Genomic DNA, 19879 nt, shown 5'->3' with positions numbered 1-19879 from the left:
AGAGACCAATCTAATCCTTAAATAATGTGCATCAAAAATATAAATATGTTGGTGAAAGCAACAGAAAGTACTCTTCACATTGTGTCTGTTGTTTCTATCAACATTTATTACGACACATAGTTTGTGGTTACTCAAGGATTTTCTTCTCCTTGGGGTTAACGGGGTGATAGCCTATTTTGTCGACAGGGGATCATGGGGCTCTCTGGCATATTATATTGCACTTCTCCGGTTTCCAATTAGATGCCATGGAGGCACAATTGTATGCAGGTGTTCCCGCCATCATAAGATTGCACCAGGTGATTCCAATTAGTGGCCCCCCAATATAAGGCTAAAGTAATAAGTGAAGTCAGCAAGTGTTGTGATGGTTGGCTGTCATCTAGCACTTTGTTGCAGACCACAGTTTAATTATTTAAATCTGCAACATTCTTTGTTGATGATTTTGTGATAGCGGATAGGCATTTGTAGGCCACGGTACATATCTAATATTTATCCAAATGACAAAGTAAATATAATTTCAGTCTGTCAAACGCATTGTTATAAGAGTATGAAATACACAGATCTCATTGTAGTGTCTGTCTGGCCTGCAAATGAAGCACATCAGTCACATTCAAATCAAATATAAAACTCATCTAATCATTTACGGCTTCACATGCAAACTGTACATTGTGTTTATGTGGCTGTATAAACTGTTTGATTAAGCTAAAATATGCATGTCATTCTGCTTTTTAATCTTGATATGAATTGAACTCTCCTGATCCTGCTGTTTCTGCCTTGAAGGTCACCTCTAAGGGCGCCGGTCTAAATCCAAATGCCAAAGTGTGGCAGGAGATGCCCGTGGCCCCCAGCGAGGCTGTTACCAACAGCCCTCATTGGCCCCCCTCAGACATCAGTGAGGGTGAGATACACTTCCATCAGCCCAATTTAAATATCCATTAGAAAACTCTAAATTGTTTTTTATTCAAATTTCCAGAATTTTTAATGTGGAAAAACTATTTATTTGATATAAATGTTTACTTTTTCACACTTGTATTGTTTAAGCTACATTTTGGCCTTCAGTTCTCACTTATTTGTTTTTTTACCCTTTTGTTGACAACACCTGTATACTTCTAACATTTATTAAAGTACACGCACAGTACTAAGCCAAACACTGGGAGACGTATAGACATTGTGAAGCAGCCATAAAAATGAGACCGTTCTGTTTGTTTTCAATGAAACTCTCACCCTTGTTCACAGGTTATGCTGAGCCTTCGTCAGCCGGGTGTAAGCCGTACACTGTGGGATTCACGGCCCTGGATGACAGCAGCTCCACAGCAACAGCTGAGATAGCAGTAAATGGAATGGACCCTCCAGAGTTGGGCTTTTCCCCCGCTGAGTCCACCACCGGGACCTCAGGTCAGTCACTTCACATCACATGCCGTCGTCTCCAGACGCCAACGGTGACTGCAACTAAGGATTTTCTTTTATTGCATTTATTCATCTTTTGATATAAAATATTATGGTCTAACGTCATTAACAGCCTCCACCGCTTCAATATAATACTGTTCTGTGAGTATTGTCTCTCAAATATGCTTTCCACTGCAGCACATTGACTCTCAGGATGTCAGTCTGACTGATCACCTCAGCAGTGCTAACCAGTGGGTAGAGTCTTAAGTTGATAATGAAAACCTGCAGAGAGCTGGTTCTTCAAAGCCACATCGTTTGATTAACTCTAGTTTGATCTTTTTTGGAAAAGCATTAATTTCACATTGATCATTTGAAATAGTATCAGTATAATTGCACGTAGATTCACAAAGCATCGTGCACACTTAAATCAAAACGTGAGACCATCTTGCGATGGGATCACACCAGCTGCGACGCCCAAATCAGACTGGGGGCGAAAAGTGGGAGAGCCAATGTCCCTTTGCCCCCCCCTTACTGGGACCGCGCCCATCTTCTAACTCAACCTTCATTTGTATCTCAGCTACACACCTTTTGTGACTTTATCTTGCACGGTTGCGATGCTATCATGTTCACAAATGTGTCCATAGACTTGCAAGACTGTTTTACTGATGAGACTGGTAACAAATATAATGCGTTTCATAACCATTTTACAGCCTGCCTCAAGAGGTTTTCTTTTATTACATCGGCTTTAATTAACCATTTAATTTAGTTAACACCTATGACCGTGTCAACAAAAACTCAACATTAAAGGCATCCTAAAAGTAGACAATTAGGACCATTGTATTGTAGCTGACATTTTGTTTTTGGTTCTCAGTAGATTCCAAAACGGAAGAACAACCTCAGATCTCCTCTGAGAGTCTACGAGAGTCTCTGAAGAAGGAGCTGGAGTTTTATTTCTCCAGGTAAGAGACGAGCACTGAAACCACCTTTTTGTACTGTAGAATTTGAAAAGTGGGTTTATTTCTCAAGTCCAGAAAAAGCTCATCAATATGGATGTTTTTTGTGATTTCAGAGAAAATCTATCAAAGGATCTGTACCTGATGTCCCAGATGGACAGTGACCAGTTTGTCCCCATTTGGACTATCGCCAGCATGGAGGGCATCAAAGTCCTCACCACTGACATGGACCTCATCCTGGATGTGTTGAGATGTAAGTAGAGCGTTTAAGACTATGTTCAATAAAACGATCTGCATATATCTGTGATGTCTGTAATAAAATACCTTGAATTTCCCCTCAGCCTCTCCTATGGTACAAGTGGATGAGAAAGGGGAGAAAGTTCGTCCTAATCACAAGCGGTGCATTATCATCCTGAGGGAGGTACCTGAAACCACACCTGTTGAGGTAAAGCTGACTTGTGCATATGCAGTCTGTCTTTTGGAAGCGTCAAATTGTAGTGAAGATGTAGATGTTTACATGAGGTGTGAAACCAATCTTTGTATGTAATTCACAGGAAGTGGAGGCACTGTTCAAAAATGACAACTGTCCAAAGGTGATAAGTGTTGAGTTCGCACACAACAACAACTGGTACATCACATTCCAATCAGACACAGACGCTCAACAGGTAACGCTGGTCAAATGATCTCTACGCTGTCTGTTTTCAGTTGAAATGCTGCACTATGACTTGCACTCATCAAGCTCTCTTATGCTCCCATAGGCATACAAGTATTTGAGAGAGGAAGTAAAAACATTTCAGGGGAAACCCATTATGGTGAGTTAAATTAAAACTCCTTTGTCAATTTGGAACGGCCCGTCTGAAGTTGTTTTTAGTTTTTTAAATCTTTGCTGTTTTCCTGGATTTCCATGCTGACAGGCCAGGATAAAGGCCATCAACACATTCTTTGCAAAGAATGGCTACCGTAGCATGGACAGCAGCCTGTACGCTCAGCAGTCCCAGAGCCAGTCCCAGTACAGCTCTCCGCTCTATATGCAGCCCGTGTACCCCCAGCAGCAGTACCCGGTCTACGGCATCGTACCTCCCACCTGGACGCCTTCGCCCACACCGTATTTTGAAACTCCTCTGGTGAGACATACTGCACTCGCAATGCTATGAGAAAATCACAGAAACAAACTTACTCTGGCATTAACCCTTCATGCATCATCCCCATGTTTATTTTGTTTCCGTGCATCAGTATTAAGTGCGTAAAATGTGATGCAAATAATAACCTAGTTCTTCATCCCCATCAACCCTGCAGAATTCATTGTCATCTCGTTTTTTGCAACGTCTGAAGAGAAACTCATTGACTTAAATCAAATGAGTCGTTCTCTTTCTCCAAATTGTCAGTAGACTTAAACGCACAATATTTTGCATAACAAGTCAAAATATTCTGTCTCTTAAACAGGAAATGTATTTCCAAGTCTATTGCAGAAACTGAATAAATGTCAAATTATATACTGCATGAAATAGGATTTGTAAATATTGTCTTTTTTCCCTTGTGCAGGCCCCGTTTCCCAACAGTAGCTTTGTGAATGGATTTGGCTCAGCCGGACACTACAAAACGGGCTCCAGTTCTCTTAATATCACTCGCCCATTCAACAGAAACCGGTAAGGACTTGTTCTCCAAATGCCGTTTGTTAGTTTGAGGGAAAAATGTTTTACTTAAAGGCACAATGTGTAGGCTTCCCCCTCCCAAAAAATGTATAAAGTTATACAAAAATAATCTCTTGATCATCACTTATGACCCACTAGAAGTCTCTGTTTCTGCAGAGACCCTGCCACCCTCTGCCTGTGTTTTTTTCCCTCTTAATTTTGTTGTGTTCGGGACGTTTCTGGTCGTCAACCTCAATAAAACGTTGCGACCAGGTGCCAGTTCATTCGCATGCATCCAAGAGGAAGCTACGAAAATAGCTGACACGGCACCGAAAAAATGCAAATATTGTGAGGCGTAACTCCAATCGGCGATCACCGTAACCCTTATTGATCCCAAGAGGAGGGGCCAACTTTGAATGTTGTGTTTACAATCCACAACCGACAAACCCTACTCATAGTGCCTTTTTTAAAGTCTGCTTTTTGCATAAACGTATATTTAATTGGAATATTTGACTTATGTCATTGTTTGTACGATGATACATTGTGAACATCCAGATCATCTGCAGTTACATTTTGTCTAAAGATAATGTGACCTCACATGGGAAATGTTTTTCTATCCCTGTCTTCTTACTGTTCCCACAGTGTTCCCCTCTATTCAAGAAAGAATGTAATAAATGCCTTCAGGTACCACTGCTATACTGCACAATAAGCTTCATCGCTACCCTCATCTCTTACCATACTGCCACAGCCAAACGACTAAATCCATAACGGGGCCCGTGCCTTCTGCCAATCAGACCTTTATGACCATGATCCTTTAGTAAATGTTTGTTGCCAGGCAATGGACATCCTGGATTTGTCATGTCATTTGATAAATGTAGGTTCGCCTGCTAAAGGGCAGCAGCTATCTGATTCTGAGCAACTGACCCGTTTCAGTTATGGCCGCCTCGGCTCCAAAATGTTCTCTTTGCATTTAAATGATTACATGTAACATAACATGTATCACAACTAACCACCCATTTCTTTTGTTCTTTGTTTTACTGCTGCTTTTTTCGTCAGTGATTGTATTACCACATGCCATGTGTTGTTTTATGCTATAACAAAGAAATGCTGACAGTTTGGAGTTGAGTCTAGGTCAGGCAGCTGTCGAGCCTTAATCCGTACGCTTTAAGTTTTTCACAAAGAGACGACAATTTTGAAGTTTGTTCATGCAGTGACAACGTGCCTTCACAAAGTCTCACTGGACTCTTCTCAAGTCAGACCTAATGATGAGATCAGCAAGCGCATAGAGGGAAACCAGGGAGTGGAGTAACTGGCTCTGGCTCTCTTTTTCTCCTCTTCATCTCTTCCTTTTTTCTTCTCTTTGTCTCTCTATCCTTCCTTTCCAAAGTCAGGAACTTCACTCGCGTCCCGATGAGCGTTCAGATTATGAGATCTGAGGGTCAAAGACTCATGAGAAGATCAGTCCATGTGAATCACGCTGCTCGGCCTTTGACAAACAATATCTGTCTCAAAGCGTTATTTGTGGTGCATTAAGATATCAGTGGCCAGTCTAGGTTTTACATGGGCGTTGTCGGCTATTCCCAATAGGTTTTTGGTTGGTTGCAGATTTCCAAATGTCAAGTATGTTGCCATCAAAGGCGCCACAGCTTTAGTCCAAACCCCGTCCATGCATGTCTTCACATTTACCCGGAGGACACAGCATGCTGTCTTATTCCTCCAGCAAACTGAGAACACCAGTGTTTCCGTTTAACTCTGTCAGCTGCTCCAGCCTCCATTATCTGAAAATTGTTGATAGACCTACTACAAATAGCTTTTCTTTTCTTTTTTTAATATAGGCTTATTTCTGTCTGTTGCAATTCTCATCTCATAACCACTGTGATGACAGTGCTGTTTTCTGTACGTAATGGCATTATGTCCAAACACAAGCTCCACTTACAGGACCATACAGTGGTTCAACATGTCATAGCCCATCACATTACATCTGCTTAACTGTTAGAGCTGCTGGACATTTTTCAAGGCATTAAGATATTTATGAATTATTGAACTGCGTTGGTAAAGTTACTTTGAGGACTGTCATGATGTCCTTTTGTGTATTTTTCTAACACGAGTTTAACAAACTAAAAAGGAAACACTGGTGAACAGTATGCCGTAAGAGTAGTTTCAACCTGATGTTGACCGTGCTTATCTTCACCTTTTCCCCTTCTGCGACAGAAACCATGTGAAGCCCCAGGTGAGGACGAGTGAGGTGACCTCAGCGTCTATAACTCCGGTCCCCCTGGAGAGTCTGACTGGACTGCGCAGCCCGCAGCCCACCGCTCCTGTTGCCACCACCATCCCAGTCCAGTCGGCCTCTGACCTGAGCTCAGCATTCTCACATCTCTCCTCCTCTTCCTCGTCTTTGGACCCCAGTGATGACAGGCGGCATGGCTGGACGTGGAAGGTAAACTTATTTTTACCTGCCTGTAATGGCTGCCATTTGATTAGGGATTATTAAAAAAACATTTTTTATTTACATTATCGACTTTAATATGCCGATTCTTTTCTATTGATCGAACAACTGTTTGGTCTGTAAAATGTCAAATGATTTGTTAGTTCAAAATCCAAAGAAATTTGGTTTAATATGATATAAAACAGACAAAAGCAGGAAATCTTCATATTTTACATTGCTAACATTTTTGCATGAAAAGTTACTTTCATGATTAATCGATTATTAAAATAGCTGGCGATATTTTTCTGTTGATCGAGTGACCATATGCTGTTGAGTTGTTGTTGACGGCTAATTTATTTGTTCAGACGGAGCACAACCTACAGAGGAACACGGAGAAGGCGAGAAGATGAAAGGATTGCGGTAAATGGAAATTTTCATATTTCCTTTAAACTCTTATGTTTATTTTGAACCATGAACCATCTCATGATCTTTTCTGTTTGTTGGCTCCATTTTAATTTCCTTTCACAGAGGCCTGTACCGCTAGCAGAAGTCAAGGTTTCTCAACCCAAGTTTGACTTGGCAGCTACTAATTTCCCACCTCTTCCTGGCTGCGTGGTCAGCACACAAGGAGAGCCAGTGCTGGAAAACCGAATGTCAGATGTTGTTCGCGGTTTGTACAGGGACAAGGTAAGCGGAAATTAAGACTAACAGTTTGTAAATCTCTTGGATAAACTGCACCGAGAGTATTGTTAAGGGACTTTATATGTGTAATCTGCATGTCTCCTTGTTTTTTTATAGACGGAACAAGTCAATAAAGAAGTCACTGTGAGCCCAGCTTCAGGCCAGCCACCAGTCACAGAGGAGGCTGTGGCGGTCTCGAGTCCTGCCCTGGCAGCAGCCAAATCTGCTCCACAACCACTTGGCCCCTCAGCCCCTGGGTATGACTGGCTCAACAATGACAATTTAAGTTGGCATATTCAAACACCTGTATTAAACTTAACATGGTAACTTGAATGTCTGAAACTCTTTTTCCGCCAGTATCACTCGTCTGGAGAAGAGGGTGGAACGTGCGGCGCCTCCAGCTCCAAAAGTGGCTCCACGCGCGCCAGTTCAAACTACCGTAAACCCACCCCCCACCACACAACCCGTGCCTAGCGCCAGGCCTCAGCCTTCTGCCTCCACACCAGCGACCCCCAGCACGCCCGCTCCTGCTACAGCCACTATTCCCACCCCTGCACAGGTGAGAATGTGTTTCTCTGTAATGACAGCCTGAACTTGAGCTTACTTGTCTTCCTAATGATGAGATCTTTTGCGCATAGAGGGAAGTGAGGTAGTGGACTGACTGGCTTTGGTTCTCTCCCTCCTCTCTACCTGTCACTCTCTTCACTCTCTCTTTCATCTCTCTCTGACCTTTCCCACCAAACGTCCAGGATGTTCACTCCCACACCGATGAGCGTTAAGATTATGAGATCTGAGGGTTTGACGAGGGAAATTAAAAAAAGAAGTTATTCTAGGAGTGTGTCTTGCATTCTTTTTTAATGTTGTGCCTTTTCCCTGCCTTGGTTTAGGAGCCACGTAAGCTCAGCTACGCCGAGGTGTGCCAACGGCCACCCAAGGACCCTCCTGCAGCCCCTGCCCCAGCCCCAGCCCCTGCTTCCACGGGCACTGCCTCAGGCCAGCCGTTACGCGAGTTGCGCGTGAACAAGGCTGAGGAGCCGGGCTCCAGCAGCGGCCCTGGAGACAAGCAAGAGAGAGGCCACGAAAGGGAAGGGGGATGGGAATGCAAGGAGAGCCGACCACCACGTGAACGTGACTCTCAAGGCTACTACCGCAGCAACGGCCCCAGAGGCACCGGGGGTCTCAAGTTTCGAGAACAGAGGCGTCCACCTCCAGCCCGACGCAGCTCCCCGCAGGGAGGCTACAGGCACACTGGCAAAGAGCAGAATATCCCACCAGTATCGCCAAAGTAAAAACTTGATATGAATAGAAAAAAGATGTATGAATATATACATGGATATATATAATTATATAAAAATGAATAACATAAAAGCAACAACATTATGGTAGCCACCTTACCCCCCCCCCCTGGAACTTGTCCAAAGAAAAGCTTTTAAAATGACATTAAGACCGGGACATCCAGGACAAATGGGCAAAATGACACCTGAAGAACTTTGATGAGTGATTTGAAAAGGAAACAAAAAAAATCTTGTTTTGGCCTCCAGCATTATGCTTAAAATAATTTTAAGTGCGATTTATCTGGAGGCAGTCTCATTTATGCTCGGCTAGGGAAAGGTGGGATGCTGGGCCGCGTAAACTGCCCTCTACCTTTTTTTTTTTTTTTTTTTCTATTTTAAAGAATAGATGTCTGCAAGAACAATATGCACTAAGAAGAAAAGAACATGCATATATGTCATGTACATAGAAAGATATCACTAACACGCAATGAGACATCGGTTTGTTTTTTTCCTGTGTGCTTAGGTTTGCAAGTATGACTGAAGGGTTGACTGATGTCTGTGTATGCATTGATTGTTAAGCAACTTGATTGGAGTGCTACAGTGTGCTGCTGCACTGATGTAATGAAATGGATGATTTTTGATTTTTACATCAGACTCAATCATTGTCCTGAAACTGGACAGTGTGGCTTCTAATGTATATTAATGAAATGTGTTCTACGGTGGTATTTTGATCCTGGTTAATAATTGGCTTAAATTGTATCAGTCGGATATCAGAAACTGTCGATGTACACAGCAGTCAGATGTGTGGTTTTGTTTGAAGCCGAAATCCACTTTGGGGTTCTCACTGAACCTGCTAGCCTGGTCCAAAGTTTTTCATGTTGAGTTTTATCTCTTATCGATCTGAACCGTTTTGGTGATGGATTCAGAACATTGTCATGTTGATAATCAGTCAGGTTCTCTGTTTACATGTTTGTTTTGGTAGTAGGGTGACGTTTTCAAAGAAAAAAGAAAAAAAAAGAATAGGTTAAGATTTGACTGTTCCCTGCGCCTGGTGGTTTAGGTGAGGTTTGGCTTTTCTACATCATCAATGGATATCCAGGTTCAGCTTATATCTGTGAATTGTTCTTAACAATGGCATAGTGTCAAAATTAGACTGAGGAGTGCTGTTAGCTGAGGATGATGGCTACATAATATTTGGCAGCCAAATCGTGGGTATAAAGAAAATTGGAACATTTTCCCGTGCTAATGTGCCAGCTGCCTACGATCATAGTGTGCTAGGATAACGTTTTGATTTTTATTGACGAGGTCTGCTAAATAATGTAGTCTTTGGGAAAATTTGGCCTCGTAAAACTGGATTTTGAAGAAGCTGTAGAGGTTTAGTTGCCTATGCTATATTTTGATAATCCTTCACTAGAAATGTGTGTGGGAGAATGTAATTGTTCTAGTTCTGAGGGAGGCTTCTGACGGCAAGTATCCACCATATTGTTTTGTGCTTTTAGGGTGAGTTTGCTGGCTTGTTTGTTTTTTTTCTTTCTCTTCTATCCTTTTTTTTTAATTTTTTTGCAGCAGATTGACTTAGAATTTGAAGTTTGACTCACTATGTATTTCTTTTTAAATGTATTTATTTTAATTCTCATGCACAACGCTTTTCTCCCAATCTTGGTAGGCTGGTTTCCCCAAAGTTGTGTGAAATCGCATTGGCAAAATAAAATCACCCATATGACATTTATATACTGTTGGAGATGTCAGCTGAGCGAAAATACTTGATGCATTGACTTTTGGGTTTAGTAATGCAGTAAAACGAGTAACCAATCACTGGGGCTGTTAATTTCATTATGAGTATGAGCAGCTAGTGATTTAGTATAATTAAATAAATGCACTAACTTGTTTTTAAAAAGAATCTTACTCATGAGTAATGTGAAATCATTTTAGAAGAATATGGTTGATGTTAACAGGCTTGCAAATACCTACAGTAATCCCCCGCTCCATATGTTTGGGTTATTTTCTGTTAATTCGGGTTGGGGTGGCAAAAGTATATAGTAACGGATCAACCAAGTGTTTGAGACACAATCCTAGAACTGTATGAAATGTCACCAAAAATAAATTATTTTGATTTGGCTTTTCAGTGTCACATTTTTTCTTTCTTTCTTTTTTTCTGTCTTGTTTTGTACACACACCAACGGTGGAATGGATTTCTGTTACAGATTAATCAGCAGGGAAGTATGTTAAAATGTGTATGTGTACAGATCTAGGCTTTCTGCATTTAAAGGTGTCTTTATCTCACTTCACCCCTTCTAGAGTTTTGTTATCTGCCATGACGGGGGCAGATAACTGGGTCCTGCCAATCTTTCGTTTGGGGTTTGAGCCATTTTTATAATGTAAACTGTTATTGGTCTGAGATTGTGTTGCAAGATAAACCATGCTTGCAAGATCTGCAGAAAAGTAGAAGGGTCATAAAGTCAATAATGGATAACAAAGCAAAAATGTAGCTTCCAACGCTCTGGCTCATAAAACCTAATGATTTTAAAATCCTTAAGTAATTTATAAAAAACATTCACTTGTTCCAGCGGTCGGCTCTCAAAAGGGAGGATTTGCTGTTTTTCTTTTATATTAATGTTAATTGTATTTCTGAGACCGAGGTGGGACTGTTGGAACTTCTCATGGCTGTTATTACACCTTCTAACTTTTTGTGTTCACAGTCCCAGATGAAATGTAAAACATTTAACTTTGACTTGCATGACAAACTAAATATTTAAAATTCTCCATAAATTCCAAAGCAAAAGACGGACTATCAATTCAGTAAATCGTTACAATATAACATTGTCTATTTTGTGATGATACTGAAACTACTGATTTGTTTTCTGAAAGCATATGGCTTAATGTACATGACTGGCATTGCACAAAGGTTCTTGAAGTTAAACTTTTCTTAAAATGACATTTATGGACTCATGGACAATAGCAAAGATGACATTCTTATTCTTTGGACATTATATATATATATATCTATATATCTATCGATCTATAGATAGATCTATATCTATCTATAGATAGATAGATAGATATATCTATATCTATATATATCAAAGTATAGTGTATTTCATAATTAGTTTTTCTTCTATGAAAGCCCTTGAGGCATGGAAAAAAATAAATGCAATGATACTCTAACACTAACCCTTTTTTTTTCTCAAGGAAACAAACAAAATCAATATAAAATAAGTTGAACTAATTAAAATAAAGGGACGTTTGTGTGTGATTTAGAGTAAATTAAATCTATAGCAAATGTTGAAAGCAATATGACAACCTCATCGCTGCTCAAGTTGACATGTAATGAAAGGTTGCCATACACTGCTTAAATTATCTCTCCTAATCAATGGAACTGTTTTAACATGATAGAAAAATATGATTTGTTTTATATGCACCTGATCCTATTGGTCTAATTCAAAGCCCTTAAACCATGATGTTTGTACATGATATATTGTTCAATAAACTGTATATACAGTATATTGTGTATTGTTAGTGGCTTGTTGGCTTGGCTGTCCACCCGGCGCTTCCTGACAGTGATTTGTGAAGCCACTTGTTCGACTGTACCTTAACATGGTCATGAGCTGGAGGCATTCACGTCATGCCGGTGGCCATACGTGCCTATTTTGGGAAAGTAAGTACACTTGGTAAAAACGTGCCTTCCAGTCAGACATCGTAAAAGCCGGCATTCAAATAAAATCATCAAGTTATGTAAAGTTTGATCGCAGAGTTAAGCGACCTGTCCGGTTTGGATACAGGGTACAGAGGCTCGAGGCAGAGGGCGTGGCCGCGGCCGCTGCTGACGCTCCGTGTTTATGTCGAACCGAGCAGCTAACAGTCAATACGGTAACCTGTCAGACCTTCAAAACGTGGACCAGAAACGGTACGTTGTCAAAGTAGCATCGGTAATGTATCGACGGTTGATGCGAAGATTATCTCTAAAGCGCGTTCACAAGTATTGGAAGTGAATGTCAATTGATTTGTTTCGCCTTCGTGTGTCGACTGTTCCTCTCGATGCTAACGTTAGCTCGCAAGCTAGCTAACTTGGTGCTAACGTTGGCTGCCGGTGAGAATGTAGCCGTGGATAATTAGTTTTACACTAAACCAGCGCCTCAGCGTCAAGCTGCTGTTGTGTTTTGTATTTTACCATCAATCTGTTATTCTTTATAAAGATGTCACTTGGTGTAAAACGTGCATCGCTGTTTGTTTTATGTTGTCGTGGAGCATGCTCTTGTCAAGTGAGCTAACGTTAGCTGTCAGTGACAGTCATTTGTTTACGTGTAGTTACTTACATGGCTGATGTTCTGCTGGCTATCTTCCATTAAGCAGCAGAATAACGTTATGCATCGGCTCTCAGAGTAACAACAGTTCAAGCATACACCATCTAGATTGCTTATTTTATGAAGTCCTGCCATTATTTATTAAACCCCCAAATTATTATAACCACAGAACGGGAAATAATTTGTCTAATTTTATTTGTGTTAATGTTTGTAATAAAAGTAATCATTCGTGATTTTCATCATACGTGATTGCGTGACATTTAAAAAAAAAAATCTTAAGATCAACAAGTAACTAACTCGAAATCTCGATTCTTGGAAATGTTTACATAAAAATGGGTGTGAGTTAATAACAAACTCCGGGCGATATCGTTGGACCCCACATTTTCAATATAACTCGTCATAGCAGACCTGATGTTTGAGGTTTTCAAAGTTTGTGCAGACCCTATTGTCTTACCCTACTCTATTGTCTTACAGTTTTTAACCCCAACTCCTTTTTTATAAATGTGTTTCAGTGTGCCGTAGTGTCACCCTGGCCCGGGTGCCATGGTCCTCAGTTACACATGAGCTCTACTATGTGGTACATCATGCAAAGCATTCAAAGTAAATATTCTTTGTCTGAGCGGCTCATCCGCACCATCGCAGCAATTCGTTCATTCCCACACGACAATGTGGAGGATCTCATTCGTAAGGTAGGCCTCATGTTCCAGTCCGACTTTAAATAAATAATATCTGTTGGTGTATTCAGTTATAATTTCATCATTTATCTACTGTATGCCCTAAGGGAGCTGATGTGAACCGGATGCATGGCACACTTAAGCCCCTGCACTGTGCCTGTATGGTTGCTGATGCTGACTGTGTGGAGCTGCTGTTGGAGAAAGGCGCAGAGGTACGTCATAGATTACTCAACAAACTGAAACATTACCCAAAGCATACCACAAGATTTAAGATTATTTAACTACCTTTCAGGCAGCCACTGTTAGATATAAAAGTCAACCTGCAGACCGTTGAACCTTGCTTGTGATAGATAATCTATCACACTGAACATTGGTGTAAGTGTGACCAGTTTTTTTTAGAAACTCTTTCCTGTTTGTGTGTCCAAGAAAGGTTAGACTTGTGAGATTAAATAGGTTGCCAAAAAACATTGATACACAAATCAAACATGAAAGACTTACAGTAAACAAACATGGAACTGAAACTATGAGATAATGACAAGTCAATAGTTTTTCTCATTAAAAGGTGGCCATTTGACACCCAGCTTTCTAGTGTCAGATGTTACCACTCACTTAAACACAAATGTTTTTTTAATGTGTCATACTGTGCTGTCATGAACTGGAACCAGTGGCAGTGGAAAATTGCATTTATTAATACCTGATAGTATAATAAAAATATTTTCTCTGCCTCTGTCTTGGGACTATTTAGTAAAAAATAGTTCCAGAATTGTTTTTGTAATCTGGGTGAACCAAGCCTCTAAATGTAGGGCTACAACAGTTTGGTATTTTCCTGACCTTGAATTTCTCTTTGCTCGTCTGTATGTTATTTTGGTGAACTACCACACCCTCTGATCTATATCTCACTTCAGCCAGCCCCTTTGCTCTTTATGCTGCTGCACATACTTGAAAGTGCACAGTCCGTGCTTCTAAGACAGACCAATTTGTGCTGGTCATTTCGCAAGTGTTGTTAACTCCTTAGCATAACATTGCACTTTACATTACCTTTCCTTATCAGGTGAATGCTTTGGATGGATATAACCGCACAGCACTGCACTATGCAGCAGAGAAGGATGAGAGCTGCGTGGAGCTGCTGTTGGAGTATGGGGCCCAGCCAAACGCCCTGGACGGCAACAAGGACACTCCACTTCACTGGGCTGCCTTCAAAGATAACCCAGAGTGTGTGAGGGCCCTTCTGGAGAGCGGGGCCTCTCCCAATGTCAGGGACTACAACAATGACACGCCTTTGAGCTGGGCAGCCATGAAGGGCAACCTGGAGAGTGTCAAAGTGCTATTAGACTACGGAGCCCAGGTCCATGTGACCAACCTGAAGGGCCAGACCCCTATCTCCCGACTGGTCGCCCTGTTGGCCCGGGGCCTGGGCACTGAACAGGAGGAGGAATGCCTGGAGCTGCTCTGCCGGGCAGCAGGGCGGTTTGAGATCCGGCGGGCTGACGGCACCCTTCCCAAGGAGCTGAGTAAGGATCCCCAGCTGCTGGCGAGGCTGACCAACATGGTGGCTCATGCTCCCACGCTTCGCTCTCTGGCACGCTGTGCTGTACGTCAGAGTCTTGGAGTCCAGTTTCTCCCCACTGCTGTAAAGGAGCTTCCTTTACCAGAAACTATCAAAGACTATTTACTGCTGAGAGACTGAGGTGATGAAACCTTTAGGGAGCTCTAAGACCTTACTGGCTTTTTTATTAGACAGCTCATCACACAGCATTTATTGGCAAAGTGTCTCAATTTAATTATAGCATATTGAAAGTGGCCCTCATTTATCAAACCTTTATTGTTTATTATCTATTATCTAGTAGTTTGGCAACATCTAAATGAGCAGTGCAGCTTGGTTAGTTTGATCAGTTTCAGTTGTAGGAAGAAGACTGCCCCAGTCCATATTTATATTGCTTCATAAAAAACAGCTAAATAGTATGCACTTTTTTGTAACTCTGGTCTGCCTGTTAAAAAAATATATTTTCTCAGCCCACTCTGCATGCAGTACAGAAATAAACTATAACAGCAGCGTTGTTGGGCTTCATGTAGGCTTATTATTATTATTTTTCATATGCAAAATGTATTATTGTAGTAATACTTAATGTTACATTTTAATGCTTAATTATAATGTCATTATGGTTTGTCACAGAGCATTAGGATCTTAAATGTTGAGTTTGGTGGTAAAGTTGGTATATGCTCATGGTGAGAGTAGATTAGAATGTGAGATGGGTTTATGAATAAGGGCTAATGTCTAATGATGCAGGCTGTCAGTTCCTGAATTAGTGTTTATGATAGTTGGAGTGGCCATCTTTCTCTCAAAGACTGCAATTGAGACTGAAAACACACTTTGACCAGTATAAAAAATTATGTGCCAGATCGGAAAAAGTTTATTTTGTTATGTAGGAACAAAATGTTGCAGAATATTATAATTGGTTTCACAAAAAGGGGCCAGGCACACTAATCTTGCCTCAATCTGGCTCTCTAAAAAACGCTGAAAAAGTGCGATTTACTATTTTATTGGGCTTTATTTTATTAAAGGATGAAGTTGCCAAGGAGGAATAAAAAAAAAAGTATTTGTTTTGTTTTTACGATGTTTTTTTTCAAAGGTGCTCCCAGGTTCACAATCGTGCAGCATATGTTTAAAAAATACTTTATTTTAATTTCAATGTTAGAACCATGAAATGGCATGATTACTAAGTTTTTGTCTTTGAAAGATTCACTAAATAGGCTTGAAAAAAATGTATTTGTTTGTTATGGCATCTGTCTGAAATCTGACCATTTCTGTGCTTGATCTTTGTTTGCTTGTTTTGCTGCTGTATAAATTAACCCTTTAGATCATGTCTTGTATACACCTGCAAAAGTGCTTTTTTCTTTGTCAATGAAAGTAAATGCCTTTTTATATTCCATTCATTTTCTTCTCTCCATTGTTCTTCACAAACATGTGGACAGGTATAATAGGCCCAGCTATCACAGCAGCCATTTTGACATGTCACTGCAGGGTAAACACCGGTGTAATTAATAACATTAATTATGGCCCTGTTCCATTTAGGCTGCTCACTGCAAAAGATGTGACTATAATTTAATTTTATCAATTCCAACTGTGTTTACCCTGCGATGACATGTCAAACTGGCAGCTGTGAAAAGGACCTATACATCTACTAATCAGCTGTTGCAGACTATGAAACCCTGCAGAAACATTTGGCTGTGTCATTTTCATATTATTGGCCCGAATCAGGTCATGGTTTTATTTGTATAGGCCTTTTACAAAGCAGACATTTTGACTCGTCAGAGCAGGAAAAGCACAGATGTTACTGATAACATTAACAATGTTCTGAAACCAAACCGTAATGTAATTCATCAATTTAACTATTTACACCTGTGCCTCCCCTGCACCTTTAGTACTCTGTGGTTAAGGCTCAATGCTTTTTCAAATTAAAAGTATACATGAACATGGCAATGTTTTGATGTCAATCTCATTGTCTGTCTGTGAAATAATGACAGGAACACATGCTGCTTTGAAAATATACCCACAATTAAAATCAATACAACATTACCAACTGCTTGAATATTAAATTAGTGAAGAAAAGGATAGATTAGGATTTAACTGTGAAATTGCGCCTTCTCGTTAGTGATTAGGATTGAATGCAGCTGTGATCACTTAGTGTCTGTACAGGGTAATTACAGACTGCCCTCATTAGACTCATTCACAGTCAATAAGAGCGCCAGAGGAGCTCAAATATGAGAAACCCCATCGTACATTTACAGTCAGGACTTTGAGCGTTTTCTACGTTATTTCATATACTTGGGGCCCTAAAGAATTTATGATACAAGAGATAAAGAGATAAATAACAGTTTAATGTTTAGGGATTTTAAATGTATTTTGACCCTGTGAAAAATGTATTTACTTCTTAAAAACAGTGGTGGAAAAACAATAAGATGGTCAAGAAATAGCTGTGTTTTTACATTGGTCTCTTTGAAGGAATACAGAAATACATTTATGCACATACAGTTCTCATATTATCCTCCAGGGGGCGCTATAGCCTTGTCTCTGAATTCACATCCATTGTTCTTGTTAAACGGCCTCTGAAAGAGCTGTTTGGCATTATTTGTATATTGGAGGACATTTCTGATGTTACGTAACAATTGCTGTGGATTACATCAGATGCCTGGTCTTTATTCTTTTGGTATATGTATTTTATTTTAGAGATGTAACCTTGTTCTCTATTTAGGTTTTTTGCCAATTTCAATTATCAATTATTTTTTCAGTCTACAAAGCCACAAAGCCACAATATTTGATTGATTTTTCAAGAACATAATTTAATACAAAACCCACACGACAGAAATAATAGATACGAGTAGGTCACAGACCCTAAGGCAGGGGTGTCAAACATGCGGCCCATGTGCCAGAACCGGCACGCCAAAGGGTCCAATCAGGCTCACTGGAGTACTTTGCAAAGTGTGAAAATAGCAGAGAGATCATTATTCCAATGTTTCAATAAAATGCACTGATAGTCCTATAAACCTAATGTTGCTGCACTTGTCAAGGCTAAGAGATGTCAGGTCTCAGGGGCAAGTTAAACCGTGAGTAGCTTACTTCATGTAAAATGCTGCTGCAGAGGCTTTTCCACCCTGACCAGAATACAGGTCTCTGAAAAAACAATGAATACTTATAGTGGTCATGTTTAAAGATATTGACCCCTGTGCAACATATTGTCAAACAGCAGCTTCAGTACAAACACATCTGTATCAGACTTCTATCCTAATACAATATTGGTGGAATGTGAATGTATTTTAAATTAAAATCATTTGTATATCTCGACAAGTCTGATTCATAAAGAAGTAAAACACTACATTGTTGTTCAAATACATGAGTAAATCTTTTGTGCCTTTGTAGATCCAATGTGATCTGTAAATTGTGCACTGAATATGGGAAAACTGAGACATATTGTTGAAATTGCAGTTATTTTTCTTCAGGCATCTCAGACTGATAATCATCTGTTTTGTAAATAGATTCCTCTTTAATTGTGAACTTTTTAAGAATGTACGTCTTTATACCTAAAGAAAGGGAAGACGGCGATATTGTTATTTATATGTAATGGTTTTACTGGTCCGGCCCACCTAAATTGGGCTGTATGTGGCCCATGTATGTAAAGTTAGTTTGACTCCTGCCCTAAGGGAAAACAAAAACAACAAAGAAACTGCCTTGTCTTTAATACTTTATGTATTTTCAAACATGCAACAAGACGCTGGCTTGCATAATTTCAAATTTAACCATGGCAGTCTATTTTATTTCTATGTATTAATAATGTTTTGGTCTATTGTTTGAGGTTTGTACACCATGCTGCCTTGTACTGCCACAGTCAGGACGTTTACTTCCGAGGAGAGAGAGAATAGGGTGAGAATATCAGGAAGGAAACCAAGAGGGAAAAAGACCCCCCTCATTTCCAGTGTTCGTGTGTTCATACAATAGTGTTAACTTTTGGCTTTTATCATGTGTATTGTGACACATCACGCAACAGTAATTTGAACAGGGATTTTAATCTTTTAGTATATGACACCCTCCATCCTTAGACCGTCGATTTGGATAAGGAAAAACTCCTCCAATGACAACCTCAACTTCTAATGAGCTCCTAAAGAAAAAGTTAAATATCAATATATAATATCTTAATCAGTGACCACATTTTCTCACATGCACTCAACTGCTTTTTAGGGAGACACATTTGATCAGTCAAACCCATCAAATGAAAAGAGATAATGTTGTCTTGTGACTAATATTTGGGGAATTCTTTAATCATAAATGTCCAGAAGAATTATATTTTTTCACAGTCTTATAAAAAATGGTGTTAAATTATTTATTAAAATGTAAGAAAGGACATTCTGCTTTTTCCACTAATTCAATAATTGAATACAGCACAAAAACTTAATATAATATAATTTTGTATTTTACGGTTAGTCCTTTAAAGTCACTTAAGTTTTGCTTTCGACACTAATGTAGCTTCTACATTTAATGTGTGTAATTAGGTGGCTTAATGTTCTATTTCTTAGTACAGAATTACCTATTCAATTCTGTGATCTGATTATGAATTAAACGTCTTTATAACACTTTATTTGGTGGCTGTTATTAAACATGTTGCCTCCATAGTAATTAAATAGGTAATTTAGAGGTTTACCACATGTTGAGGAGACAACTTGTGTATTTATATTGAGTGTCTGCATTGACAGAGGTAATATTTTCCTCTGTATGCATGTTGGCCCAATTTCTTCAATGTTTAAAATATTAAAGGACAAAAACTCTTTAAATTGTGTCCCTAGCCCTAACCCTAACCCTCTCCTCTCAATGTCTGGATACATTTCTTAATGTCTGACTATGAGAACTTTGTTGTTGTTGTCTTTATTGAACAACACATTCACAAACAGCAATGTAGGTTGAGCACATTATTAAAATCCTTATGTTTCCGAGAAGTAAACATTTTAAATTAATAAAAATTAAAAACAAATAAACAAATAAGACAATAAATGTATGTGCATAC

The 19879-nt window shown here is 39.8% G+C and overlaps 2 protein-coding genes across 2 annotated transcripts in view; both read left to right on the top strand.

Annotated features, from left to right (window-relative positions):
- Positions 1-10468, top strand: part of larp4aa (La ribonucleoprotein 4Aa) — an 11665-nt gene extending 1197 nt beyond the window's left edge. The window contains 17 exon segments of the mRNA XM_029434997.1: positions 778-895; positions 1234-1392; positions 2255-2342; positions 2453-2589; positions 2678-2781; positions 2891-3001; positions 3095-3148; positions 3251-3460; positions 3879-3982; positions 4610-4651; positions 6179-6383; positions 6385-6407; positions 6761-6815; positions 6924-7082; positions 7194-7333; positions 7434-7635; positions 7964-10468. Coding sequence (XP_029290857.1) covers positions 778-895; positions 1234-1392; positions 2255-2342; positions 2453-2589; positions 2678-2781; positions 2891-3001; positions 3095-3148; positions 3251-3460; positions 3879-3982; positions 4610-4651; positions 6179-6383; positions 6385-6407; positions 6761-6815; positions 6924-7082; positions 7194-7333; positions 7434-7635; positions 7964-8365 — 2313 coding nt within the window. The 3' untranslated portion in view covers positions 8366-10468.
- Positions 10469-12091: 1623 nt separating this feature from the next.
- asb8 (ankyrin repeat and SOCS box containing 8) lies at positions 12092-16902 on the top strand. The gene is made up of 4 exons (XM_029436355.1): positions 12092-12254; positions 13164-13340; positions 13433-13537; positions 14377-16902. Exons 2-4 carry the CDS (start codon positions 13212-13214, stop codon positions 15010-15012), a joined length of 870 nt encoding a protein of 289 aa, XP_029292215.1. The 5' UTR covers positions 12092-12254; positions 13164-13211; the 3' UTR covers positions 15013-16902.
- Positions 16903-19879: the final 2977 nt, after the last annotated feature.

This window comes from Cottoperca gobio, chromosome 7, assembly GCF_900634415.1.
Source record: "Cottoperca gobio chromosome 7, fCotGob3.1, whole genome shotgun sequence".
NCBI classification, from domain to species: domain Eukaryota; kingdom Metazoa; phylum Chordata; class Actinopteri; order Perciformes; family Bovichtidae; genus Cottoperca; species Cottoperca gobio.
This window is presented reverse-complemented; position numbering and strand designations above follow the sequence as displayed.